This window comes from Nyctibius grandis, chromosome 2, assembly GCF_013368605.1.
Source record: "Nyctibius grandis isolate bNycGra1 chromosome 2, bNycGra1.pri, whole genome shotgun sequence".
NCBI lineage: Eukaryota > Metazoa > Chordata > Aves > Nyctibiiformes > Nyctibiidae > Nyctibius > Nyctibius grandis.
In genome coordinates, this window is record NC_090659.1 from 126,999,285 (window position 1) to 127,024,761 (window position 25,477).

The 25,477-nt window shown below is 62.3% G+C and overlaps 2 protein-coding genes across 5 annotated transcripts; one reads left to right on the plus strand and one right to left on the minus strand.

Annotated features, from left to right (window-relative positions):
- Window positions 1-3: 3 nt before the first annotated feature.
- XNDC1N (XRCC1 N-terminal domain containing 1, N-terminal like) lies at window positions 4-5,318 on the minus strand (the record flags this gene model as incomplete). The annotated part of the gene is made up of 10 exons (XM_068395350.1): window positions 5,169-5,318; window positions 4,135-4,228; window positions 3,808-3,946; window positions 2,636-2,791; window positions 2,102-2,250; window positions 1,884-1,960; window positions 1,561-1,763; window positions 824-908; window positions 606-721; window positions 4-209 (listed from the first exon to the last, which is right to left on the minus strand). Coding segments are annotated over exons 2-10 (1,176 nt in total), but the record flags the coding sequence as incomplete, so codon positions are not given.
- A 431-nt stretch (window positions 5,319-5,749) lies between these two features.
- On the plus strand, window positions 5,750-24,634 carry RNF121 (ring finger protein 121). 4 transcript variants are annotated; one of them, XM_068424472.1, is made up of 9 exons: window positions 5,750-5,814; window positions 12,745-12,782; window positions 14,306-14,447; window positions 15,045-15,199; window positions 16,578-16,685; window positions 17,837-17,957; window positions 20,718-20,851; window positions 22,560-22,661; window positions 24,277-24,634. In XM_068424472.1, the coding sequence occupies exons 1-9, from the start codon at window positions 5,758-5,760 to the stop codon at window positions 24,395-24,397; spliced, it is 978 nt and encodes a 325-aa protein (XP_068280573.1). In that variant the 5' UTR covers window positions 5,750-5,757; the 3' UTR covers window positions 24,398-24,634. The 4 variants fall into 4 exon arrangements, with proteins under 4 accessions (XP_068280573.1, XP_068280596.1, XP_068280581.1 ...); XM_068424495.1 differs by having other exon boundaries at window positions 22,560-22,658; window positions 24,263-24,634; XM_068424480.1 differs by lacking the exons at window positions 22,560-22,661; window positions 24,277-24,634 and adding an exon at window positions 21,680-21,937.
- Window positions 24,635-25,477: the final 843 nt, after the last annotated feature.

Genomic DNA, 25,477 nt, shown 5'->3' on the forward strand with positions numbered 1-25,477 from the left:
CCCCAGGCCATGGGACAAGGACGGGGTGCCCCGTGTCCCCCCTGGCTCCCCGCAGGTGCTGGCGTGCCGCTCCACCTCCGCCGCGCCGAAGGGCAGCTGGCAGATGGGGCAGGACACCCAGGCCTCGGGGGAGGAAGGCCAGGCCTCGGCGGGGTCTTCCTCCCCGCAGTGAGCGGCGTGAACGGGGAGGAGATCCGGGCTGAAGCAGCCTGTGGGAAAGGGGAGGTGACAGGGCTGTCCCCAGGCGCTGGGGGGGGCTCCCGTGGCACCCTGTGGCACCCCGTGATGTCCCTCACGGGGCACCCTGCGTGAGCCCCCCTCGGTGCCATGGCAGCTCTGCAGCCGCTCCCCCCAACCCCTCGGGGCCAGGACCCCCCCCCCAGCTCCCAGGGACGGAGCCCTGCGCTGTCCCCCCCCCCCCATCCCTCCCACCACCACGTCACCCCCCAGCCAGGACGGGCAGCACCGGGGAGCTGAGGGCACTCAGCTGGGTGGACAGACGGACAGACAGACCCCCCCTGCTCTGCCCCAGCAGCACGTCCCCCCGCCCCTGCCCACCCAGGGGCTGTTTTGGGTGGAGGAGGAGCCCCCCGCCCAGCACCCACCTGCGCAGATGGGGCAGACGCCCCCGTCGCTGCCGCCCCCTCCGCTGTCACCCCTCCTGGCCCCGCTCGCTCGGTGGCCGCGGGCTCGGGCTCTTCCTCCCGCCCCACGCAGAGACCTGGCAGGAGGGTTGGAGCCTTAGGGCCGGCTCCGCTGCGTCCTGCCCACCCCGAGGAGGGCAGAAATCAGGGGGGAGGGCAGGAGGGAGGTGGGGAATTACCTGCTGGCGGGGCTGGGAGCGCTGCGCCTGCTGCCCCGCTGCCTGCGGGCTCTGGCGGGGGCTGCGGGGACGTCCTGCACGGAGCCTGGGGACAAGAGGAGGAGCAGTTGTCCCTCCCTGCACCGGTGCCAGCGCTTGACAACCCTTTCCATGAAGACATTGTCCCTGATCTCCAATCTAACCCTCCCCTGGCACAACTTGAGGCCGGTTCCTCTCGTCCCATCACTTGTTCCCTGGGAGAAGAGACCGACCCCCCTCGCTACACCCTCCTTTCAGGCAGTTGTAGAGAGCGAGAAGGTCTCCCCTCAGCCTCCTTTTCTCCAGGCTAAACCCCCCCAGGTCCCTCAGCTGCTCCCCATCACACTTGTGCTCCAGACCCTTCCCCAGCCCCGTTGCCCTTCTCTGGACTCGCTCCAGCACCTCAAGGTCTTTCTTGTCGTGAGGGGCCCAAAACTGCACCCAGGATTCGAGGTGCGGCCTCACCAGTGCCGAGCACAGGGGGACGATCCCTGCCCTAGTCCTGCTGGCCACACTAGTGCTGATACAAGCCAGGGTGCTGGTGGCCTTCTTGGCCACCTGGGCACACTGCTGGCTCATATCCAGCCGCCACCGACCAACACCCCCAGGTCCTTTTCCCCCAGGCACTTCCCAGCCCCTCTCCCCCAGCCTGTAGCGGTGTGGGGGGTTGGATAAGGGCTCTCTGCACCGTGACATGCCCCCGGGCAGCTCTGGCTCACCTGGCACCACAGACCCTCCTGAGTCCTCGTCCAGCAGCTCCGGGTCACCCCCTGGGCCGCCCATGCCAGCTCTGGCTCTCAGTGCCCGGCTCCGCGCCGCCGACAGCACCATCCTGGCCGGGCGGCTGAGCCGCGCTGGGCTCCCGGCGCCTGGTTCCAGCTGCTGCAGGCGGCTCTTCAGCTGCTCCTCCTCCCTCGAGCTCCTGGAGACAGAGAGATCGTCAGCCACGGGGCGAGCTGGGGCTCGGACCCAGCACCTCGAGGTGGCTCTGGGCCTGGGCACGCAGGGAGAGGACGGAGATGGACCAGCCCAGGCTACTTACGAGCGTGGTTCTGTGAAGAAAGTCTGGCAAAAGGCAGGGCTGGTGTGCCAGGGGCTGTCTGTGGGCTCAGCATCCTCCTGTGGGGCAAGGGGGCACCTTGGGGAGAGGAGACTGGCACTGCCCGGCCCCCAGCCCAGTTCAGCCCGGTGAGCACCTCCACGGGCAGAGGAGAAGCCCCCCGACACCCCGGAGCGGGCAGAGGGGTGAGATGCACCTACCGGGCCGCGCGGCGGGGGCTGCTGGGGGTCCAGCGGCGTGCGGACGCGGACGAAGGAGAGCCCGAACTGGCTGTGCCTGCTGAAGGGCTGGCTCAGGGTGAGCCGCAGCCGGTCCCACTTCTGCCCCGCCGCCAGCGCCAGGAAATCTGCTGTGGGGTGGGGGGGGGGGGCAGCCAGCGTGGTCAGGGACGGCCACGGGTGGGCAGGACCTGCCCGCAGCTGGTGGGGTGCAGAGTGGGGACCACCACCCTGGCACCGCTCCCCAGCGTCCCATTCCCACCTCTGCTCGTCACCACCCTCCTCCAGGACCAGGGCACAGTGACAACGGGGGGACTCTGGGCACGGGAGAGGCTGGGGCAGGGGAGCAGGGCTGGAACAACCCTCCACGGTGAACGGGATGGCTGTGACCCCTCGTCTCCAGCACTGCTGGTCATTCCTTGGTCTCCCTGTCCCCTTCCCCACCCCATCCCACCCCCTCCAGCCTCCCCGCTCTGCCCTGAGCCTTTTTCCCTTCACATCACTCCATCTTTTTACCTTCCTTGAACATCCGGACCCCGCAGCGGTTCTGCTCCAGCTTCGAGTCCGCCGGCGTCATCAGCGCGACGCTGGGGACCAGGGTGAGGTAGGGCCGGTCGAGCGGCCACGAGGAACGTCCCACCTCGATGTGGAGGAAGGCGCAGCCGCAGTTGCCTGTGGGGAGGTGGGAAGGTCACCAGTGGTGTCCCCAGGGCTCAGTGCTGGGGCCAGTTCTGTTCAATATCTTTATCAATGGTCTGGGCGAGGGGATCGAGTGCCCCCTCAGTGAGTTGGCAGGTGACACCAAGTTGGGTGGGAGTGTTGATGTGCTGGAAGGCTCTGCAGAGGGGTCTGGGCAGGTTGGATCGATGGGCCGAGGCCACTGTGTGAGGGGCAACAAGGGCAAGTGTCGGGTCCTGCCCTTGGGGCACAACAACCCCCCGCACCGCTACAGGCTGGGGAGAGTGGCTGGAAAGTGCCTGGGGGAAAAGGACCTGGGGGTGTTGGTCGATGGCGGCTGGATATGAGCCAGCAGTGTGCCCAGGTGGCCACCAGCATCCTGGCTTGTATCAGCACTAGGGTGGCCAGCAGGACCAGGGCAGAGATCGTCCCCCTGTGCTCGGCACTGGTGAGGCCGCACCTCGAATCCTGGGGGCAGTTTTGGGCCCCTCATGACAAGAAAGACCTTGAGGTGCTGGAGCGAGTCCAGAGAAGGGCAACGGGGCTGGGGAAGGGTCTGGAGCACAAGTGTGATGGGGAGCGGCTGAGGGACCTGGGGGGGTTTAGCCTGGAGAAAAGGAGGCTGAGGGGAGACCTTCTCGCTCTCTACAACTGCCTGAAAGGAGGGTGTAGCGAGGTGGGGTCGGTCTCTTCTTCCAGGGAACAAGCGATAGGACGAGAGGAACCAGCCTCAAGTTGTGCCAGGGGAGGTTTAGATTGGAGATCAGGGACAATGTCTTCATGGAAAGGGTTGTCAAGCCCTGGCACAGGCTGCCCAGGGCAGTGGTGGAGTCCCCATCCCTGGAAGGATTCAAAAGCCGTGTAGATGTGGTGCTGAGGGCCATGGGTTAGTGGTGGCCTTGGCAGTGCTGGGGTAAGGGTTGGGCTCGATGATCTCAAAGGTCCTTCCCAACCCAGACGGTTCTGTGGGGCTCAGAGCTGCCGACCCCCCCACGGTGGGGGCCACGTACCGACATCCAGGTAGCCGATGGCGCTGGCTCTCTCCAGCTGCAGCTCCACCCTCAGCTGCCGGCTGCGGTCCCGGGGGCAGCCGAGCCAGGGACGAAGGTCGTCCTCCCGCAGCAAGTTCTCCACCGGGTACTTGGGGTCCTGCACACGACGCCGTGTCACGTCATCACGTGTAATTAGTGCCCTGCGGTGCTAATTAGTGCCCTAACGAGGTGAGCTGTGGCGCTGCACCCCATGGCACCCCCTACCAAGACCCACCCCCCCCTCTTCAGCAGCTCAGAGGGAAATCTGGGCTCTCCCCAACCCCCCCCGAGGAATCACCCCGAGACCTGAGAGGAGAAGGACACGACGTAGCTGATCTTCACCGGCGCCATCCGGGACCCCCTGGAGACACCGTCCAGGATCGAGCGTCCCTTCCCCCTGCTGGGGGAGAGAGGGCAGGTCTGGGGGGGTCGGGACCCCCCAGCACAGCCCCCCCAGCTTTCAGACGGTGTGAAGTGGGGGGCACTGGGACAGGCGCCCTGTTAGTCCCCCTTGACTCCAGCCTCAGCCCCCAGCCCCATCCCACCACCCCGCAGCAGTCCCCCTCCGTCACCCCAGAGCCCCCCCTCTGTCACCCCAGCGCCTCCCAGCCCCCTCCCACCACCCCAGTGCCCCCAAGTCCTGCCCCACCACCCTGCAGCCTCGTTTTGCCACAGCAGTGACCCCCCCACAACCAACTCACAACCCCCCCAGCCCTGCTCAGCCACCCCAGTGCCTCCCAGTCCTGCCCCACAGCCACCTCAGCCCCTCCAGTTCCAACCCCCGGGTGTCCCCAGGCCCACACACAACCCCCCCAGATCCAGTCGGTTGCCCCAGTAGCCTCCAGTCCTGCCCCACAGCCCCCCCACCCCATTCACTCCACAGCTCTACCCCACAGCCCCCTCTGACCCCATTCAGCCCCCAGTGTCCCCCAGTCCTGCCCCACAGCCCCCCACTCCATTCACCCCCCAGTGCCCCCATGTCTTGTCTAGCCCCCACAGCCCCCTGCCCCATTCACCCCCCCACTGCCCCTCACCCCATTTACCCCCAGCCCTGTCCCACAGCCCCCCCCCACCTCCCCCAGCCCCATTTGCCCCCCCGCTCTGCCCCAGGGCCCCCCCAGCCCCATTCGCCCCCCAGCCCTGCCCCAGAGCCCTCCCAGCCCCATTCGCCCCCCAGCTCTGCCCCAGGGCCCCCCCAGCCCCATTCGCCCCCCAGCCCTGCCCCAGGGCCCCCCCAGCCCCTCTCCCCCGCCGCACCGACCCCGGCAGCCGCCGCCTGAATCTCCCGCCCAAACCGCGTGACCCCTGACCCCCGACCCCCGACCCCGCGGCCTGCTCACCGCTCCCTTCTCGCTCCTACCCCCGCCGCTCCCGGCCCCAGGCCGACCCTCGGCCCTGCCCCAGCCGCCGGCCTGGCCCCGGTTGAGCCCCAGGCCCCGGTTGAACCCCAGGCCCTGTTCAGGCCCAGGCCCGGCCCGGGCCCCGCCGCGGTGCCTGACGGGATACGTAGTCCTCCCGCCGCGCCGCGTCACCGGGCGCGCTAAGGGACCGTCTGCCATGTGCGCTCCCTCCGAAACAGCGTGAAGGAACAGCGGAAAGGGGCGCGAGGGGGGCGAGAGGCGGCGTCCCGGGAGCGTTAACAGCGGCGGCCCCGCGGGCGGAGGCGGCCAGGGCAACCGGGCCCACCGGCAGGGACTGTGCGTCCCGCTCCGGGCCTTGGCAATGGCAGATGATCCCTGGCCGTGACAGCTCGCCCCTTCCTTCTGCCTAAAGTGGCGCCCCCGGCAGCTGTCCCACCTCTCCCCTCTTTTGATTGGCCGTCGGGGCACAGCCGCGCCCAGCGATTGGCCGGTGGTGCTGTGGCGCGCTCGCTGATTGGTGGACGGTGGCGGAAGGAGCTGGCTGCTGGGGACGGGGGGGGGGGGCAAGATGGCGGCGGTGCTGGAGGTGGAGGTTGGAGGCCCCGTCGAGCACGATGTGGAGGAGGTAGCGGGGGGCCGGGGGCTCCGGGGGGCGGAGCGGGCTGGGGGCTCCGGGGAGGGGGGCTGTAGGGTCGGGGGGCGCCGGAGGGAGGGTTGGGGGGTCTGGCGCGGGGGCAGGGCCCTGGTGTGGGGGCTCCATGGCGGGGGGCAGGGGCAGTGTCGGGGTCTGGGGGGCGCTGGGACGGGGGGAGGTGGGGGGGGAAGGGGTAGGGGTGTGCACTGAGGGGCTGCGAGGCTGCTGGGGGTCCGTGAGGCAGGGGAGGGGGTGTGCTGGGGCACGGGGAGCTGGCAGGGCTGTGGGGCAGGGGGGTGTGGGGAGCGTTAGGGCTGGGGGGCTCTGGGGCAGGGGGACATTGGGGGTCCCTGGGGCAGGGGGACATTATGGGGCTCTGGGTTAGGGGGCCTTTGGGCTCTCCCTGGTGAGCTGCAGGGGGTCTGCAGGGCCCTGGGAGAAGGAGCCTTGGGGGGCTGTGGGGTTCCCGTGGGGTTGGGGGTCCCTGGGGCAGGGGGTCGTTGTGGGGCTCTGGGTTAGGGGGCCTTTGGGCTCCCCCTGGGGACATTGTGGGGCTCTGGGTCAGGGGGCCTTTGGGCTCTCCCTGGTGAGCTGCAGGGGGTCTGCAGGGCCCTGGGAGAGGGAGTCTTGGGGGGCTGTGGGGTTCCCATGGGGTTGGGGGGCACTGGGGCAGGGTGAGAGCGGTGAGAGAGGCCACTGGGGTGGGGGGCCTGAGGCGGGGGTGAGGGGCTGGGTGTGGGTGGAGGAGGCTGTGGGGGGCTGAGACACAGCCCGTGAACAAGGAAACAGCAGTTTGGGACGTGGGGGGTCGTTGCACACTGAGGTGCTCGGGGACAAGCTCCTGTCCCCAAAGACGGGGTCCCCAGAGCTGAAGAGGGGCCCTTGGACCCCCAGCTCGAGCCCTTCGGCGCCTGCAACGCTTTTCTGTTGTTAATTAATTTCCTGACTGTAAAACTCGCTGCTGGAAAAGCCACACGGGACCAGGGTGGGATTTGCACTTCGGGGAGCACGTGGGGCTGCTCGGGGCGCCCTCGGACGCCGGCAGCGCGGTGACGATCCCTCCTGTGCCTGTCGCCTCGGTGCTGCGCCGCGCGAGCCTCCACGCTGAGATAATTAGTAGCCCTCATTTCTCTTGGGGAATTGAAGCTGGTGTGAGGCAGAGGGCTTTAATCGGAGCTCCCGCTGCTGGGCTGGTGTTCAGATGATCCTGGAGATGAAAAATTAAAAGGATCTACTGGGAAAGCTGGAATTGGGAGCAGGGGCTCGCCTGCTTCTGCACAACGTGCGGCCACCTTTGCGGCCACCTTCGCAGCCACCTTTGCAGCCGCCTTCGTGGCCACCTCTGTGCTCGTCAGCTTTCCTTCCCCTCGTAGCAGAACGGTGGCTGGGGCGTTTTCAGTGCTTTTCCTTGAGAACTGGTGGTTTGGCTTCAATATTCTCAGGTGCTGAAGGTGACAAGAGGACACAGCCTCAAGCTTTGCCAGGGGAGGTTCAGGTTGGACATTAGGAAGCATTTCTTCTCAGCAAGGGTCATTAGCCATTGGAAGGGGCTGCCCAGGGAGGTGGTGGAGTCACCATCTCTGGAGGGGTTTAAGAAAAGCCTGGCCATGGCACTTAGTGCCCTGGTCTAGTTGCCATGGTGGTGTCAGGGCAATGGTTGGACTCGATGAGCCCAGAGGGCTCTGCCAACCTGGTTGATTCGGTGTGTTGCTGCCAAGGAGCGGGTGCAGCGGGGTGACAGGAGGGTTCAACCTCAGATCCAGCGACCGAATGTCTTAAACCACGAATCGGTCGCTCTTGAGTTGCTGCTTGTTATCTTTTAAGATATTCACTGGTGGGTTTTTAAGCCAGAGGGTTTTTTTTCCAGCCAGGGTTTGAGGGACACGTTTGGTGGGTCGGGGCCCTTCTGCTCCCCGCCGGTTGTTACTGCGCTGATTTAGGAGCAGAAGAAATGAGGAATTGAGGTTCCAAAATTTCCTCACATTTTCGCTGCCTCTTCAAAACCTGCCTCGGGTGAGCGGCCGGACGCTCAGCCCTCTTGAGATTTATCTTCCAGTTATTGCAGGTTGTTCCCAGTGGATGGTGGGGAACAAACCCTGAGGCTGGGGCTGCAGGAATCATAGAATCACAGACTGGTTTGGGTTGGAAGGGACCTTAAAGCCCATCTAGTCCCAACCCCCTGCCACAGGCAGGGACACCTTCCACCAGACCAGGTTGCTCCCAGCCCCATCCAACCTGGCCTTGAACACTGCCAGGGAGGGAGCTGCTCTGGGCAACCTGGGCCAGGCTCTCACCACCCTCACAGCCAAGAATTTCTTCCTCAGATCTCATCTCAATCTCCCCTCTTTCAGTTTAAAACCGTTCCCCCTCGTCCTGTCACTCCATGCCCTTGTAAAAAGCCCCTCTCCAGCTTTCCTGTAGCCCCTTCAGGCACTGGAAGGTGCTAGAAGGTCTCCCCGGAGCCTTCTCTTCTCCAGGCTGAACAGCCCCAGCTCTCTCAGCCTGTCTCCAGAGCAGAGGGGCTCCAGCCCTCTGAGCATCTCCGTGGCCTCCTCTGGACTCGCTCCAACAGCTCCGTGTCCTTCTTCTGTTGGTGCCCCCAGAGCTGGATGCAGCACTGCAGGGGGGGTCTCCCGAGAGCGGAGCAGAGGGGCAGAATCCCCTCCCTCACCTGCTGGCCACGCTGCTGGGGATGCAGCCCAGGGTATGGTGAGATCAGGGCTCCTGCTCCTGCCCCGCTGCCCCGTGCTCTGTGTACCAGACGCTGGGTGCCATCGTTTTTGACGGCCAAAACGCTGTGGAGCCGCACGACGCGAGCTGGAGGCTGGTCTGTAGCTTGGAGCTGAAATCAGCAGCTTATTCTCCCTCCTCGAGACGTTCTCCTTTCCTCCTGCCCAGATTTAGAGCGTAAGGAGATTACAGCGGGCTCGCAGCGGGGCGGGTGGCACGTGTGCCTGGGGAGCCTCCTGTCTCTGTCCTTCTGCTACAAGAAACAGGCTTTGTGTTACCGGTAACCTCAGCCTTTGCCTTTTCCTAGAGGGAGATGGTTCTCTTGGCCACCCCGGTGACGGGGATCGCAGGTTTGTGGTGGCCTCAGGGGTGTTGTCCCCTGCTGAAGCCTGGGGAGTGTTTCTTCTAAAGGCCACGATACCACATCTGAGGGGAGAATTAGGCTTTAGCCATCGATACCCAGTTTCTCCCAGCCATCACCCAGAGGGGGCTGGCGTTGTTGAGTGGTTCCTGGGTTGTGGAGGGGACAGGGCAGAAGGTATCACTCTTAATTCCTCTTTTTTTTGAAGAAAAAGTTGTTCTAAGAGCTCTGTTTGGTCACACGCAGCGGGTGCTGTGCTGGCATCACCGGCTGGAGGAGGCTGCAGCGGGGGTGGGTTGGTGGAGCGTATCTTCAGACACTTCAGTTGTCCTCCTGGTCCTTGCATGACCCCTCTCTGGTCTGATGGAGGGAGATTTAAGAGTAGAGCCTCTTCCACCTGGCTGGTGAGGAGAGAAAGAGACCCAAAACTGGGTGTTAGAATGAGTCAGACCCAAACTAGAGCTTAACGGCGAGGGCAGGTGCTTCCTGGCACCGTCTCTCGCGCTTGGATTCGCCGTCGCTGCTTGTTTTTAGAACCAAACCCACGTTTCTTGGGTGAGGGAGAGTGGGGATGGAGAAGGGGTTAAGTGGGAGGTCTGGTGTGGGGTGGCTGCTCTGCCAAGTCCTGTCTCCCGGTCATCAGATCACTCCTCCATGAACGTCCTGTCTGTCACGTCCTGGCCCCCCCTTAATGAAGTTATTTCAGGAGCTTTAAGCTCTGGGGAATCTGCTGAAGTTCAGTCCCTGTCCCTTCAGGGAGTTGTAGACTGCAACCATCAAGGATCTAAAACCTCCACCCCCAAGATCCAAAACCTCAGACCTCGTGATCTAAAACCTCCACCAAGGATCCAAAACCTCCATCCCCAGGATTAAACCTCCACCAAGAATCCAAAACCTCCACCTCTGGGATTCAAACCTCCACTGAGGATCCAAAACCTCCATCCCTGTGATCCGAAACAGAACCAATCCATGAGGTTGGAAGAGCCCTCTGGGCTCATCGAGTCCAACCATTGCCCTGACACCACCATGGCAACTAGACCAGGGCACTAAGTGCCATGGCCAGGCTTTTCTTAAACCCCTCCAGAGATGGTGACTCCACCACCTCCCTGGGCAGCCCCTTCCAATGGCTAATGACCCTTGCTGAGAAGAAATGCTTCCTCATGTCCAACCTGGACCTTCAGGAACAGAAGAGCTGGGGGGATTCGGGTGATACGAGTGTGCTTCTCGGAGCTGATGTCAGATCGTCACCACCTACACGTGGTTTTCTCCAAACAGAGATTTTTTCCTCGGTCTATATTTTGCCTCTAAGCACTGAAGTGCTTCTCGAAGGCCTTGGGGAGCGAATCTCCCAGGTGTTGCTCTAGGGTGAAGCACAGCAGATGTTCAACAGCAGACACACAGATTGCTGCTCCCTGCCTCCTCACCCCGGGGTGTAATTAGGCGCCGCGGAGGAAGCGAAGCAGCCGCTTGCTGAGCCTGGGTGTGATCAGAGGTGCTGGCTGCAAGACACCTCTTTGGGGAATGCCCTGAGGGATCTGCTGCGTGTCACCGGTGGCACCGTGCGCGTGGGCCGTGCCGTCCCCGGAGAGCCCCGGGGTAAAGGTTGGAGCCCGTTCCTGTGTGTTCGTCTGCGGGGTGTGCAAGAACGGGTGATAACAACGTCCTTGCTGTGACTTGTTTTCATCTCTCTTCTTACAGCTCCTCGCCGGCTTGGTGGGAAATGTGCTATAGGTTTGGGGGTTGTGTCTCGCCAAGGAAAGGCGAGATGAAGCCCAGAAAGCCAACGGTGTCCTGGGCTGCATCCCCAGCAGCGTGGCCAGCAGGGCGAGGGAGGGGATTCTGCCCCTCTGCTCCGCTCTCGGGAGACCCCCCTGCAGTGCTGCGTCCAGCTCTGGGGCCCCCAACACAAGAAGGACACGGAGCTGTTGGAGCGAGTCCAGAGGAGGCCACGGAGATGCTCAGAGGGCTGGAGCCCCTCTGCTCTGGAGACAGGCTGAGAGAGCTGGGGCTGTTCAGCCTGGAGAAGAGAAGGCTGCGGGGAGACCTTCTAGCACCTTCCAGTGCCTGAAGGGGCTACAGGAAAGCTGGAGAGGGGCTTTTGACAAGGGCATGGAGTGACAGGACGAGGGGGAATGGTTTTAAACTGAAAGAGGGGAGATTGAGATGAGATGTGAGGAAGAAATTCTTGGCTGTGAGGGTGGTGAGAGCCTGGCCCAGGTTGCCCAGAGCAGCTGTGGCTGCCCCCTCCCTGGCAGTGTTCAAGGCCAGGTTGGATGGGGCTTGGAGCAACCTGGTCTGGTGGAAGGTGTCCCTGCCCGTGGCAGGGGGTTGGAACTGGATGGGCTTTAAGGTCCCTTCCAACCCAAACCAGTCTGTGGTTCTATGAAGTCCCAGCCGGGGCATTTCGTTTGCTGCATCCCCAGCACCGTGTGTCAGGATTTGGGCTGGTGCTGGGACAAGTGCTGCCCAGCCAGTGAGTCCATACGGGGACCTGACTGGTGCTGGAGGCTTCTTCAGCTCTCGTGTGAAGATAGAAAGCTGGAACACAACATCGCAGGGCCCCCCCTGCCCCTCCCCAGTCCAAACACCTCGTGGTGAGAGTGTTCACACCGAATCTCACTGGGGGAAACGGGGGATTCAGCAAGGCTCAGCCTCAGGGTGAGGTTTGGGTGCTGAGATGGTGAGCAAGGAGTCGCAGTTCTGCAGAGAGGGGCTTCTAAATCACTTGGTCCGGTTCCTTCTGTCCCCTAAAGCTGTTGGAGGGCGTCCTTACCACTCTGTGTCCAGCCTGGTGGTTTCAGCTCGCGTTAAGCACGGATTACACCAGCCCGTCACCTCTTGTCACTACAGGGCAACGGGGCTGGGGAAGGGTCTGGAGCACAAGTGTGATGGGGAGCGGCTGAGGGACCTGGGGGGGGTTTAGCCTGGAGAAAAGGAGGCTGAGGGGAGACCTTCTGGCCTCAAGTTGTGCCAGGGGAGGTTTAGATTGGAGACGAGGGACAATGTCTTCATGGAAAGGGTTGTCAAGCGCTGGCACAGGCTGCCCAGGGCAGTGGTGGAGTCCCCATCCCTGGAGGGATTCAAAAGCCGTGTAGATGTGGTGCTGAGGGCCATGGGTTAGTGGTGGCCTTGGCAGTGCTGGGGTAAGGGTTGGGCTCGATGACCTTAAAGGTCCTTTCCAACCCAAACGGTTCTGTGGTTCTCTGGTACGTGTCCCCCAAAGGGCTCCTGTCCTGCTGAGGGCTCTGCCCGGGGCTGGGGGGAACCCACAGCTGCTGGGACGCTCCCTATGCCCGGGGGGGTCCCCAATTCCCCGGCCGTGTCCTGGCCAGGGTGGCCTTTGGGGCAAGTCACCCTCCTTGGTGGCGTGAGCGAAGCGTGATGGTAAATCCCGCTGCTCCCCCAGAGCCTCCTGTGCCCCGTCACTGGCCACAGCGGGGGCGACTGGTGGCAGCCACCACCGGTTGGTGGCAGACGGGTGGTCTCCTCCCCACGGCTGCTGCAGGTTGCTGGAGGGTCTGAGGACAGCTCTGGGCTGTGGTGTCACGAGGGTTTGTTGTGTAGAGCTGCTGCATCCAGGGGTTCCCTTCTTAAAGCTCTCGAGGAGAGATCCTGGGGGTCTCCTGGGGTGGCTTGGCCGGTGACTCTGCTGCTGCTGGTGGTGCTGATGGGGTCTCACCAGGAGATGAAGGAGTTGGGTGCTGTGTCGGCGTCGCTCGTGGTGAACTGGCACCTGCGCTGGGTGGGGAGATGATGTAAATAAATTATCTGCTCTACGCTGCTCTGGGACTTCAACAACTGATTTCTTTGCTGTTTTTTTCTCTCCCTAGGTCGACCTTTCGCACTTGTCCCCAGAGGAGAGATGGAGGTGAGTCTGTTGGGAGGTGAACCGGTGCGTGCAGCTTGAGCCAGCTCCTGCTCCTGACAGCAGCAACCACCAGCACGGCCCCAGTTCACGGTGGGAGAGGGCAGGGGGAAGCCTTCCCCTTGTTAGGGGGAAGTATGAGCTGCCTCAAAAGGCAACACCAACGTGGTTTTTATTAAACTCCTCACTGGCTGTTCCTCCTTTTCCCTTCGCCGAGCCAATTTCAGCCAGACACTCGCTGAAAAGCACAGCAAGCCTGGTCTTCTCTCAGTGTTAATCTATAGGGGGCGACTTAAGATCAGAGAATTTGGTGTATTTGTTGGGTTTGGATTTTTTTCCCCCTAACTTGGACTGTCTTGTCAGCTGAAGGCTGAGATGTGGGGCCTTTGTGGGGCCTTTGGGGCACAACAGCCCCCCGCACCGCTACAGGCTGGGGGAGAGTGGCTGGGAAGTGCCTGGGGGAAAAGGACCTGGGGGTGTTGGTTGATGGCGGCTGAATATGAGCCAGCAGCGTGCCCAGGTGGCCAAGGCCACCAGCATCCAGGCTTGTATCAGCACTAGGGTGGCCAGCAGGACCAGGGCAGGGATCGTACCCCTGTGCTCGGCACTGGTGAGGCCGCACCTCGAATCCTGGGTGCAGTTTTGGGCCCCTCACGACAAGAAAGACCTTGAGGTGCTGGAGCGAGTCCAGAGAAGGGCAACGGGGCTGGGGAAGGGTCTGGAGCACAAGTGTGATGGGGAGCGGCTGAGGGACCTGGGGGGGTTTAGCCTGGAGAAAAGGAGGCTGAGGGGAGACCTTCTCGCTCTCTACAACTGCCTGAAAGGAGGGTGTAGCGAGGGGGGGTCGGTCTCTTCTCCCATGGAACAAGTGATGGGACGAGAGGAACCGGCCTCAAGTTGTGCCAGGGGAGGTTTAGATTGGAGATCAGGGACAATGTCTTCATGGAAAGGGTTGTCAAGCGCTGGCACAGGCTGCCCAGGGCAGTGGTGGAGTCCCCATCCCTGGAGGGATTCAAAAGCCGTGTAGATGTGGTGCTGAGGGCCATGGGTTAGTGGTGGCCTTGGCAGTGCTGGGTTAAGGGTTGGGCTTGATGATCTTGAAGGTCCTTCCCAACCAGAATGATTCTATGCAAGGATGTTACAGGTCTCAATTCTGCCTTGGTTTTTGGTCAAACAGCACGAGCTGCAAAGAAACCCCAAGTGCCTGTGGAGCATCAGTCTGGAAATCACTTCACAGAATCACTGAGGTTGGAAGAGCCCTCTGGGCTCATCGAGTCCAACCATTGCCCTCACACCACCACGTCAACTAGACCAGGGCACTAAGTGCCATGTCCAGGCTTTCCTTAAACCGCTCCAGAGATGGTGACTCCACCACCTCCCTGGTGCTGCTGGCTCTGCAGCTGGGCTGAGGGGTTGGCATTGAGGGTCAGCACGTGCTCATGGTGTCACACAGTCAGCCCCACTGTGCCCTTCGCCCCCGCTCCGTGCCCGCCTGCTCTCCAGCCGCCTTCTCCCTGTCGTTGCAGGGTGGAGCACGCCCGGATGCATGCCAAGCACCGCGGGCACGAGGCCATGCACGCCGAGATGGTCCTCATCCTCATCGCCACGCTGGTGGTGGCCCAGCTCCTCTTGGTTCAGTGGAAGCAGAGGCACCCTCGCTCCTACAACGTGAGTGTCTGCCGGGTTCGCCGGTTCCTGCAGCACCTCTGGGTGCCACTGGCTCATCAGGGGCTGTTTCACCCGCACCAACCTCACCCTGCCTTCCTTATCATCGTTAACGTTTCCAGGCAATACCTGTAATTCACCATGAACTTCAACCTGAGCCTGTTTGCACCACGGGAGCTCACCCACGTGGCCGTAGATCCCTTTTAGGGACTGGCTGCAGGGCTGAGGCGAGTCTGAACCCTTCTCCTGTGCCCGTCTCCTCGTTTGGAGGTGTCTGTGGTCGCAGCGTGCGGGGACCCTGGCGAGGGGAAGGGTTTTATAGCCACCTTATGCCAACTAGTTTGGTGGATCATCCCCTGTACCTTCTGCTGGAGATGGTTCCTCTGCGTTTCTCTCTCCAGCTCTAGTCCTTTGCTGCCAAAGATCACCTGGGTGATGCCTCCAACTCCTCAGGCAGGCGCTGAGGGTGCCACAGACCCAACCTCCCGTGTTCCCCGGTGCAATTCAGGGCCCTTTGCAGGGTGCCCACCCTGGCAGTGCGTTCCTGATGCCCGATGAGCAGAGAACCAGCTCAAAATGCCTTTTCCTCTCTTCCCACAGATGGTGACCCTCTTCCAGATGTGGGTGGTGCCTCTGTATTTCACAATCAAGCTCTACTGGTGGCGGTTCCTGGTCATCTGGGTGCTCTTCTCAGCGGTCACAGCTTTTGTCACCTTCAGGGCGACGCGGAAACCTCTGGTGCAGACGACGCCCAGGTTGGTACACGTGTTGCTGGGAGAACTCCTCAACCCCAAGGAGCTCTTTCCAATTTTGGTGTCTCAGATCGTTGTCTTCAACTTTGCACCCCGGGGATGTCCAACCCCTGCCCGCCTCGGCCAGTGCGAGGCACCACCAGGCTGCTGGCAGCCAGCCCGGGGCACGTGGTGCCCACGTGGGTGGTGGGAAGGCAGGTGGTGCCTGGGCTGGTGGCCTGGCTGAGGGCACCGCCAGCTTGAAGCACGCTTGCCTACGGCCTTTGGGGATCCCGAGGTTTCTCGTTTGGAAGTCCAGGACCGTGAGTGGCCCGTGGTGGAGCTGTAGCTTGAATTAGAAATGTAAAACTCTGTTGTGTGTGCCTATGGGTTGGAGAAGTGTCTGCAAACAGCACCCTCCAGGTCTGGGAAGTAAAACTCTTCAGGTGCTTGGTGCAGTTCCGTTCAGGCAAAATGAAGTAGTTAAGTTCTTAAAATCACAGATGGGTTGGGTTGGAAGGGACCTTAAAGACCATCCAGTCCCACCCCCCTGCCACGGGCAGGGACACCTTCCACCAGACCAGGTTGCTCCCAGCCCCATCCAACCTGGCCTTGAACACTGCCAGGGAGGGGGCAGCCACAGCTTCTCTGGGCAGCCTGGGCCAGGCTCTCACCACCCTCACAGCCAAGAATTTCTTCCTAATATCCCATCTCAATCTTCCCTCTTTCACTTTAAAACCGTTCCCCCTCGTCCTGTCACTCCATGCCCTTGTCAAAAGCCCCTCTCCCGCTTTCCTGTAGCCCCTTCAGGCACTGGAAGGTGCTAGAAGGTCTCCCCGGAGCCTTCTCTTCTCCAGGCTGAACAGCCCCAGCTCTCTCAGCCTGTCTCCAGAGCAGAGGGGCTCCAGCCCTCTGAGCATCTCCGTGGCCTCCTCTGGACTCGCTCCAACAGCTCCGTGTCCTTCTTGTGTTGGGGCCCCAGAGCTGGACGCAGCACTGCAGGGGGGGTCTCCCGAGAGCGGAGCAGAGGGGCAGAATCCCCTCCCTCGCCCTGCTGGCCACGCTGCTGGGGATGCAGCCCAGGACACCGTTGGCTTTCTGGGCTGCCAGCGCACGTTGCCAGCTCCTGGTGAGCTTCTCGTCACCCATCACCCCCAAGTCCTTCTCCTCAGGGCTGCTCTCAGAATCAATGAGGTTGGAAGAGCCCTCTGGGCTCATCGAGTCCAACCATTGCCCTGACACCACCATGGCAACTAGACCAGGGCACTAAGTGCCATGTCCAGTCTTCTCTTAAACCCTTCCAGAGATGGTGACTCCACCACCTCGCTGGGCAGCCCCTTCCAATGGCTAATGACCCTTTCTCCAGGTGATAGAGTTAAATTCTTGTTTTAATTCTTTACAGGCTGGTTTATAAATGGTTTCTACTAATATACAAGATGAGCTACGCCACCGGGATCGTGGGGTACATGGCTGTGATGTTCACGCTTTTTGGGCTTAACTTATTATTCAGGTGAGTGACTCTCGCGGGTCCCACTCTTGGGGTGGGGGATGTAACACGCTGTGTGGAATGAGGTGTTGGAGAAACAGTTGTCTTGGAGATCAGATTAACGGGGCTGAAGAGACTCGGAGTGTCCTCTCCCTGCTGGGAGGATCGTGGGTGAATCACAGACTGGTTTGGGTTGGAAGGGACCTTAAAGCCCATCCAGTCCCAACCCCCTGCCACGGGCAGGGACACCTTCCACCAGACCAGGTTGCTCCAAGCCCCATCCAACCTGGCCTTGAACACTGCCAGGGAGGGGGCAGCCACAGCTTCTCTGGGCAACCTGGTACCTGAACTGGTCAGGGCTGGTGGAGAGCCCTGCTCCCAGCTCAGCTGTGTCGCAGCCCCTCCAACTCTGTGTGTCTCCAGCCTGGGGGCAGCGGTGGGATTTTCTTTGCTACCCTGATGAAGAGGTTCCTGCAACAAGCAGCCAGCCCAGGTGTGGTAGGAGAGGACCCTAGCCCAAGCCATCTTTGTCTTTAGAGAGCTTGATGACATGGAGGTGTGAACTGGGGGCTTACTGGGAGCTGATCTGATGCAGGAGGTAGTTGGAGGTGATGGCAGTAGCTCGTTGCAGAGGCTGGTGAGGGCGATGGGTGCCAGGTATGAGGCAGCTGGGGCGTTACAGCCACACCTCTGTTCAAATGCTGCTTGTTGACAGCCAAGGTGAAGCGTCCCAGAAGCAGGGACCGGGGTGGTGCTGGGCAGGCACCTAGAAGAGCTCTGCAGGTGAAGCCCCCTTCACAAGGGGAGGTTCAGGTTGGACATGAGGAAGCATTTCTTCTCAGCAAGGGTCATTAGCCATTGGAAGGGGCTGCCCAGGGAGGTGGTGGAGTCACCATCTCTGGAGGGGTTTAAGAAAAGCCTGGCCATGGCACTTAGTGCCCTGGTCTAGTTGCCATGGTGGTGTCAGGGCAATGGTTGGACTCGATGAGCCCAGAGGGATCTTCCAACCTCATTGATTCTGTGATTCTGTGATGTTTCCTGGTGACGTGTGTCCACCACCTTGGTGGATGCTCTTGTGATGGAGTTGCTGTGGGCTGTGTCAGCACTCTGGCTTTGCACCCACCCTCAGCACCCCAAAAGAAGCTCTTGATGTCGTTTGGGCTCTTGTGTCGTAGAATCAAACCAGAAGACGCGATGGACTTCGGCATCTCCCTCCTCTTCTACGGCCTTTACTACGGGGTGCTGGAGCGGGACTTCGCCGAGATGTGTGCGGATTACATGGCCTCCACCATCGGCGTGAGTTAATGCTGTGCTGTCCCCAGCTGGCTGAACATGAGCCAGCAGCGTGCCCAGGTGGCCAAGAAGGCCAGTGGCATCCTGGCCTCTATCAGGAATAGTGTAGCCAGCCGGTCTGGGGAAGGGATCGTCCCTCTGTACTGGGCACTGGTGAGGCCGCACCTTGAATCCTGTGTCCAGTTCTGGGCCCCGCACTTCAAGAGAGATGTTGAGGTGTTGGAGCGAGTGCAGAGGAGGGCGACCAAGCTGGGGAAGGGTCTGGAGGGTCTGACCTACGAGGAACGGCTGAGGGAGCTGGGGGTGTTTAGCCTGGAGAAGAGGAGGCTCAGAGGTGACCTTAGTGCAGTCTACAACTACCTGAAGGGAGGGTGTAGCCCAGTGGGAGTCGGCCTCTTCTCCCAGGCAACCAGCGCTAGGACAAGAGGACACAGCCTCAAGCTTGGCCAGGGGAGGTTCAGGTTGGACATTAGGAAGCATTTCTTCTCAGCAAGGGTCATTAGCCATTGGAAGGGGCTGCCCAGGGAGGTGGTGGAGTCACCATCTCTGGAGGGGTTTAAGAAAAGCCTGGACATGGCACTTAGTGCCCTGGTCTAGTTGCCATGGTGGTGTCAGGGCAATGGTTGGACTCGACGAGCCCAGAGGGCTCTTCCAACCTCATTGATTCGGTGATTCAGAGGTCCTGCCTGGCAGGACTGGGGAGCCCCAGCCCTTCACCACCCGCCTTCTGCTCGCACTGGGACACCTCATCATAGCTGGGGTTTCCCCGAGGGTGGAGAGGACTTACAGCAAGATCTGGGTAGGCTGGAGAGCTGGACAGTCGCCAACCGTGTGACATTTAACAAGAGCCAGTGCCAGATACTCCGCCTGGGACGGGGCAATCCTGGTTGTACAAATTGGGGGAGGAGAGAACGGAGAGAAGCCCCATGGAAAGAGATCCTGGGGGTCTGGGTGGATGGCAAGTTGAATGTGAGGCAACAGGGTGTCCTGGCAGCCAAAGGTGCCACCTGGGCACCGAGGTGCATCAAGCACAGCGTAGTGAGCTGGTTGAGGGAGGTGATTGTCCCACCCTACACCGCACTGGTGCGGCCCCACCTTGAGCGCTGGGTGCAGCTTTGGGTGCCTCAGTGCAAGAAGGACATCGCACTGTGAGAGTGTGGCCAGGGGAGGGCGACCAGGATGGTGAAAGGTCTGGAGGGCAAGAGTTAGGAGGAGCAGCTGAGGTCACTTGGCTTGTTCAGCTTGGAGAAGAGAAGGCTGAGGGGTGCCCTCATGGAATCCCAGACTGGTTTGGGTTGGGAGGGACCTTAAAGCCCATCTAGTTCCAAGCCCCTGCCAGGGGCAGGGACACCTTCCACCAGACCAGGTTGCTCCAAGCCCCATCCAACCTGGCCTTGAACACTGCCAGGGAGGGGGCAGCCACAGCTTCTCTGGGCAACCTGGGCCAGGCTCTCACCACCCTCACAGGAAACAATTTCTTCCTCAGATCTCATCTCAATCTCCCCTCTTTCAGTTTAAAACCGTTCCCCCTCGTCCTGTCACTCCATGCCCTTGTCAAAAGCCCCTCTCCAGCTTTCCTGTAGCCCCTTCAGGCACTGGAAGGTGCTAGAAGGTCTCCCTGGAGCCTTCTCTTCTCCAGGCTGAACAGCCCCAGCTCTCTCAGCCTGTCTCCAGAGCAGAGGGGCTCCAGCCCTCGGAGCATCTCCGTGGCCTCCTCTGGACTCGCTCCAACAGCTCCGTGTCCTTCTTGTGTTGGGGCCCCAGAGCTGGACGCAGCACTGCAGGGGGGTCTCCCGAGAGCGGAGCAGAGGGGCAGAATCCCCTCCCTCGCCCTGCTGGCCACGCTGCTGGGGATGCAGCCCAGGACACCGTTGGCTTTCTGGGCTGCCAGCGCACGTTGCCGGCTCATGGTGAGCTTCTCGTCACCCATCAGCCCCAAGTCCTTCTCCTCAGGGCTGCTCTCCATCCATTCTCCGCCCAGCCTGGATTTGTGCTTGGGATTGCCCCGACCCACGTGCAGGACCTTGCCCTTGGCCTTGTTGAACTCCATGCGGTTCACACATGGCTGAGGGGTGACCTCATCGCAGCGTACACCTTCCTCGAGGAGGAGGTGCTGATCCCCTCTCTCTCACGAGGAAATGGGATGAAGCTGCCTCGGGGGCAGTTCAGGTTGGACATGAGGAAAAGGTTCTTCACTGGGAGCGTCCCTGGAGCAGGCTCCCCAGGGCAGTGGTCATGGCAGCGAGCCCATCAGAGCTCCAGGAGTGTCTGGGTGATGCTCTTAGTGACACAGTTCAGCGTTAGGTTGTCCTGCGAGGAGCAGGGAGTTGGACTCGATGACCTTTATGGGTCCCTCCCAACTGGAGATACTCGGATTCTGTGTCTCCCAGCCTGGCCGTGGGAGCTGGGACACATCATGAGTGACCTCGTGGCCGTCCCTGGAGCTTGTGGGACCTGCGTGCTGCGTCAGGCCGGTGCTGAGCCACCAGGCTTGGAACTGGTGGAGGGTGGCTACTCTTTGGCTACTCTTCAGGGACCTCTGGCCCTCAGAGGCTCAGGCTGTGTGCCAGCCCAAGGTGGTCATCTTAGGTCAAAGCTGTGACCTCCAGCGTGTCCTGCTGTCACCCACAGCCTCTGCCCGGCCCCAGCGGGCAGCCAACACCTCACTGGGCCATCAGGGAGCGAGGGGGGGTGGTCCAGGTGTGGGGAGGGGGCGTGTGGGGCTGGGGTGTCACCACTGTCACCGCTCTCCCTCTTGCTCAGTTCTACAGCGCCCAGGGGATGCCCACCAAGCACCTCTCCGACAGCGTCTGCGCCGTCTGCGGCCAGCAGATCTTCGTGGACGTCAACGAGGAGGGGATCATCGAGAACACCTACCGCCTCTCCTGCAACCACGTGTATCCTTCTGGGGTGAAAAAACGCCTGTCCTGGGACTTGGGGACGATCCTTGTGCTGATTTTACGCGTGATCCTGGTCCGTGTCATCGCTGACTCGGCACGGAAAGAGGCCAAAGCCCGCGTGTCCCTGAACTCACTTCCTCGCCGCCTCCGTGTGCGTTACGAGCGGTTGTTTCCTCTTCCTTCTTCCCCCCAGCTCTGGTGGGGTGAGGTGGGGGTGTCCCCAGTCCAGCTGAGCTGGGCTGCCTGTGTCACACCAGCTCCTTGGCTGCCCTTGGTGTCCCCCAGAACAGTCTGGTGCCACTGGTGGGCTCCAACCACAGCCCAGCAGGTCACAGAATCACAGAATCACTGAGGTTCGAAGAGCCCTCTGGGCTCATCGAGTCCAACCATTGCCCTGACACCACCGTGGCAACTAGCCCAGGGCACTAAGTGCCATGTCCAGGCTTTTCTTAAACCCCTCCAGAGATGGTGACTCCACCACCTCCCTGGGCAGCCCCTTCCAGTGGCTAATGACCCTTTTGGAGAAGAAGAAGGTCCCTCCTTCCCCAAACCTCCGGCCACACGCAGGGTTTCCAGCGCCCTGGAACTGCTCAGCCCTCCCCATCAGCTGATCGAGGCGCAGCCAGTTTGGAAACTGGAAGTCCTGGTCCTCGCTCAGCCCCAGCCAGGGACAGGTCAGGGGTTTTTCCAGCGGTGACTCAGCGGTGGAGCTGGGATGTCCTCTGGCACCGCTTGCGTTACTGCCCGCGAGGTGGTTTCCAAACTGGGCTCGAGAAAAGGTCACGCTGGCAAAAGTTGTTTGCCTTAAATTTAAGCGTGATAAAGCTGTTGGATGAGGTTTAGGCTGGGCTTGCCCCAGCAACCGACCTCGCCTCTGCACCCACCTGGAAGTCAGACCCTGGGAGAAATTCCTTCAAGAGGTTGTTGATCCACGGAGATGCTCCGAGGGATGGAGCCCCTCTGCTCTGGAGACAGGCTGAGAGAGCTGGGGCTGTTCAGCCTGGAGAAGAGAAGGCTCCGGGGAGACCTTCTAGCACCTTCCAGTGCCTGAAGGGGCTACAGGAAAGCTGGAGAGGGGCTTTTGACAAGGGCATGGAGTGACAGGACGAGGGGGAACGGTTTTAAAGTGAAAGAGGGGAGATTGAGATGAGATCTGAGGAAGAAATTCTTGGCTGTGAGGGTGGTGAGAGCCTGGCCCAGGTTGCCCAGAGCAGCTGTGGCTGCCCCCTCCCTGGCAGTGCTCAAGGCCAGGTTGGATGGGGCTTGGAGCAACCTGGTCTGGTGGAAGGTGTCCCTGCCCGTGGCAGGGGGGTGGGACTGGATGGGCTTTAAGGTCCCTTCCCACCCAAACCAGTCTGGGATTCTGTGATCCCCGAGCAGCCTTTGCAGGAGCCTTGCGTCACCCACGCAGGTTGGCAGAGCTCTCCTGGGCTGGACAAACCTCCCTGGCACTCAAACCCCTGTCACTTCACAGCCAGAGACGTCTCGGTGAAGGGTTTGTGCCCCACCACGTTGGCCATAGCCCTTGTGATGCCTCCCCGGCCCCGTGAGCCCTTTCCTCTGTGCCTGGAAGGCGGCTGCACCTTCTAGGAAAGGGCTGCGGTTGTGCAACGGGGGTGACTTTTTGAAGCTCGATGGTTTCCTCTGTGCTTGCTCATGTCCCCCCCAGCCCCAGGGAGGTTCCCCTTAACGTGCCGCTCTCCAGGTTTCACGAGTTCTGCATCCGGGGCTGGTGCATCGTCGGGAAGAAGCAGACGTGTCCGTACTGCAAAGAGAAGGTGGATCTCAAGAGGATGTTCAGTAACCCGTATCCTTTCGCCCTTTCCAGCGGGTTGGGCACACGAGGGGCTCGGGGCCGTGCCCGGGAGCTGCTGGCTGCTCCTTTGGGCTTGCCCGGGTAGGTGGCTGCTGGCCCACGGCACTGGCAGAGACCCTGCAAACTCTGGGCATGGAGCAGCGGGCACGAGGCTGCTGCTCCCTCGGCTGAGAGACCAAAATGTTCCTGAAGCCCTTCATGGCCAACCCCCACGGCTGGTGCCCACAGGAGGGGGACGTGGTGAAGCCAGGACCACCCCCTGTGTCCCCTTGGAAGCCTGGCTGCACCCCAACCCCTCCTTGATGGGGTGCAGCCGAGGTGACCCTGGCTGGAACCACCCTTCCCTGGGCACCCACCGCCCCAGAGGGTGAGGGTTGTGTCCCCCCACCCCGTGCCCACCACCGCAGAGGGTGAGGGTTGTGTCCCCCCACCTTGTCCCCACCCTGCAGAGGGTGAGGGTCGTGTCCCCCCACCCTGGGCACCCACCGCCCCAGAGGGTGAGGGTTGTGTCCCCCCACCCCGTCCCCACTGCCCCAGAGGGTGAGGGTTGTGTCCCCCCACCTTGTCCCCACCCTGCAGAGGGTGAGGGTCGTGTCCCCCCACCCCGTCCCCACCCTGCAGAGGGTGAGGGTTGTGTCCCCCCACCTTGTCCCCACCCTGCAGAGGGTGAGGGTCGTGTCCCCCCACCCCGTCCCCACCCTGCAGAGGGTGAGGGTTGTGTCCCCCCACCTGGTCCCCACCCTGCAGAGGGTGAGGGTCGTGTCCCCCCACCCCGTCCCCACCCTGCAGAGGGTGAGGGTTGTGTCCCCCCACCCTGGGCACCCCACCGCCCCAGAGGGTGAGGGTTGTGTCCCCCCACCTTGTCCCCACCCCTGCAGAGGGTGAGGGTTGTGTCCCCCCACCCTGTCCCCACCACTGCAGAGGGTGAGGGTCGTGTCCCCCCACCCTGTCCCCACCACCACAGAGGGTGAGGGTCGTGTCCCCCCACCTTGTCCCCACCCTGCAGAGGGTGAGGGTCGTGTCCCCCCACCCTGTCCCCACCACTGCAGAGGGTGAGGGTTGTGTCCCCCCACCCTGTCCCCACCCTGCAGAGGGTGAGGGTTGTGTCCCCCCACCTTGTCCCCACCCTGCAGAGGGTGAGGGTCGTGTCCCCCCACCCTGGGCACCCACCGCCCCAGAGGGTGAGGGTCGTGTCCCCCCACCCTGTCCCCACCGCTGCAGAGGGTGAGGGTCGTGTCCCCCCACCTTGTCCCCACCACCGCAGAGGGTGAGGGTCGTGTCCCCCCACCCTGTCCCCACCCTGCAGAGGGTGAGGGTCGTGTCCCCCCACCCTGTCCCCACTGCCCCAGAGGGTGAGGGTCTTGTCCCCCCACCCTGTCCCCACCCTGCAGAGGGTGAGGGTCGTGTCCCCCCACCCTGTCCCCACCACCGCAGAGGGTGACGGTTGTGTCCCCCCACCTTGTCCCCACCGCCGCAGAGGGTGAGGGCTGTGTCCCCCCACCCCGTCCCCAGCCCCTACGGTGTGGTGGCACCTTTGGGTGGCTCCTGGGGGGGCCGCTCTCCTTGCCACCCTCTCCCTGTGGCTCTTTAACTCCTTCCCCCCCAGCTGGGAGCGACCTCACGTCATGTACGGCCAGCTGCTGGACTGGCTACGGTACCTGGTGGCCTGGCAACCGGTGATCATCGGCCTGGTCCAGGGCATCAACTACGTCCTGGGGCTGGAGTAAGGGGCCGAGGCGGTGGGGAGCCGCGGAGCCACGAGAGGACACGTGCCCAGGGCGGGGGCCAGCAGCCGGCCGGGGGGACGCTGGCTTGTCTCCGTCACCTCTCAGGAGCTCGGCCGTCCCCGAGGACTGCGGCGTGGGGGGCTGAGGGAGGACTCTGCCCTGCGCCCCCTCCCCCTGGGGCTGGGGGAGGCTTTTTTTTTTTTATTTTAAAAAGAAAAAAGTGATTATTTTAATGAGCATATTTAAAACTTTCTATTGCAGATGAAGAGACGTTTGGCCCGTTGCCCTCCCCCAGCCCCTCCTGGGCCGAGCTTTTTGGCTAGGGGGGGGGCTGTTCTTCACTGGGGAAGGTGACAGGGACAGGGCCAAGGCTCTGCCACGTCCCTGAAGCAGCCGTGGTGGCAGCGAGGAAGGGACATGGGCAGCGGGGTCAGGATCGGGCCCCTCTGGAGGAGAGGCTGGAGCCCAGCGCCCTGGAGGGACGTTTGGCCACCACGGGCCGGACTCTTGTGGCCACCCTGGTGCTGTGGGAGGAACTGAGCCGTGCCCGTGGGCTCTGCCTGCGCCCGGCCTCCCGTGCCCCGTTTGTACCCCCCATGTTCCTCCCCGCGGGGACAGTGGTGTCACCCCGCTGCTGTGGCACAGGTGCCAGCCAGGGCACACAGCGGGGCCGGGCCGTTTCTCTCCCCGTGGCCCTTTTGGTGACGGTGATGGTAGGTCAGGAGCAGCCCCGAGAGGGGGGTGTCCCTGTGCGGGGTGGCCCGGTGCGGGGTGGCCCCATGTGGGGTGTCCTGGTGTGGGGCTTGGGGGACACCACGCTGGGCATCGCTCTTTTTGGCACTGATAAAAGGGACGAGGCGAAGGGCACAGACTGGTGCCAGCGTCCCCGTGCCGGTGCCTCCGTCCCGAGGGGCCTCGAGCTCTTGGCAGCGGGGTGGGGGGCGAGGTCCCCAACCCCAGGGCCAGCCGGGGGGCTGTGGGGCTGGCAGGGAGGCGGTTGCCCCAGGGCACAGGGGGGGCTCGAGCCGTGTCCCCTGAAGGTGCCAGGGGCTGGTGGGGGGACACGAGGGGACGCCGTGG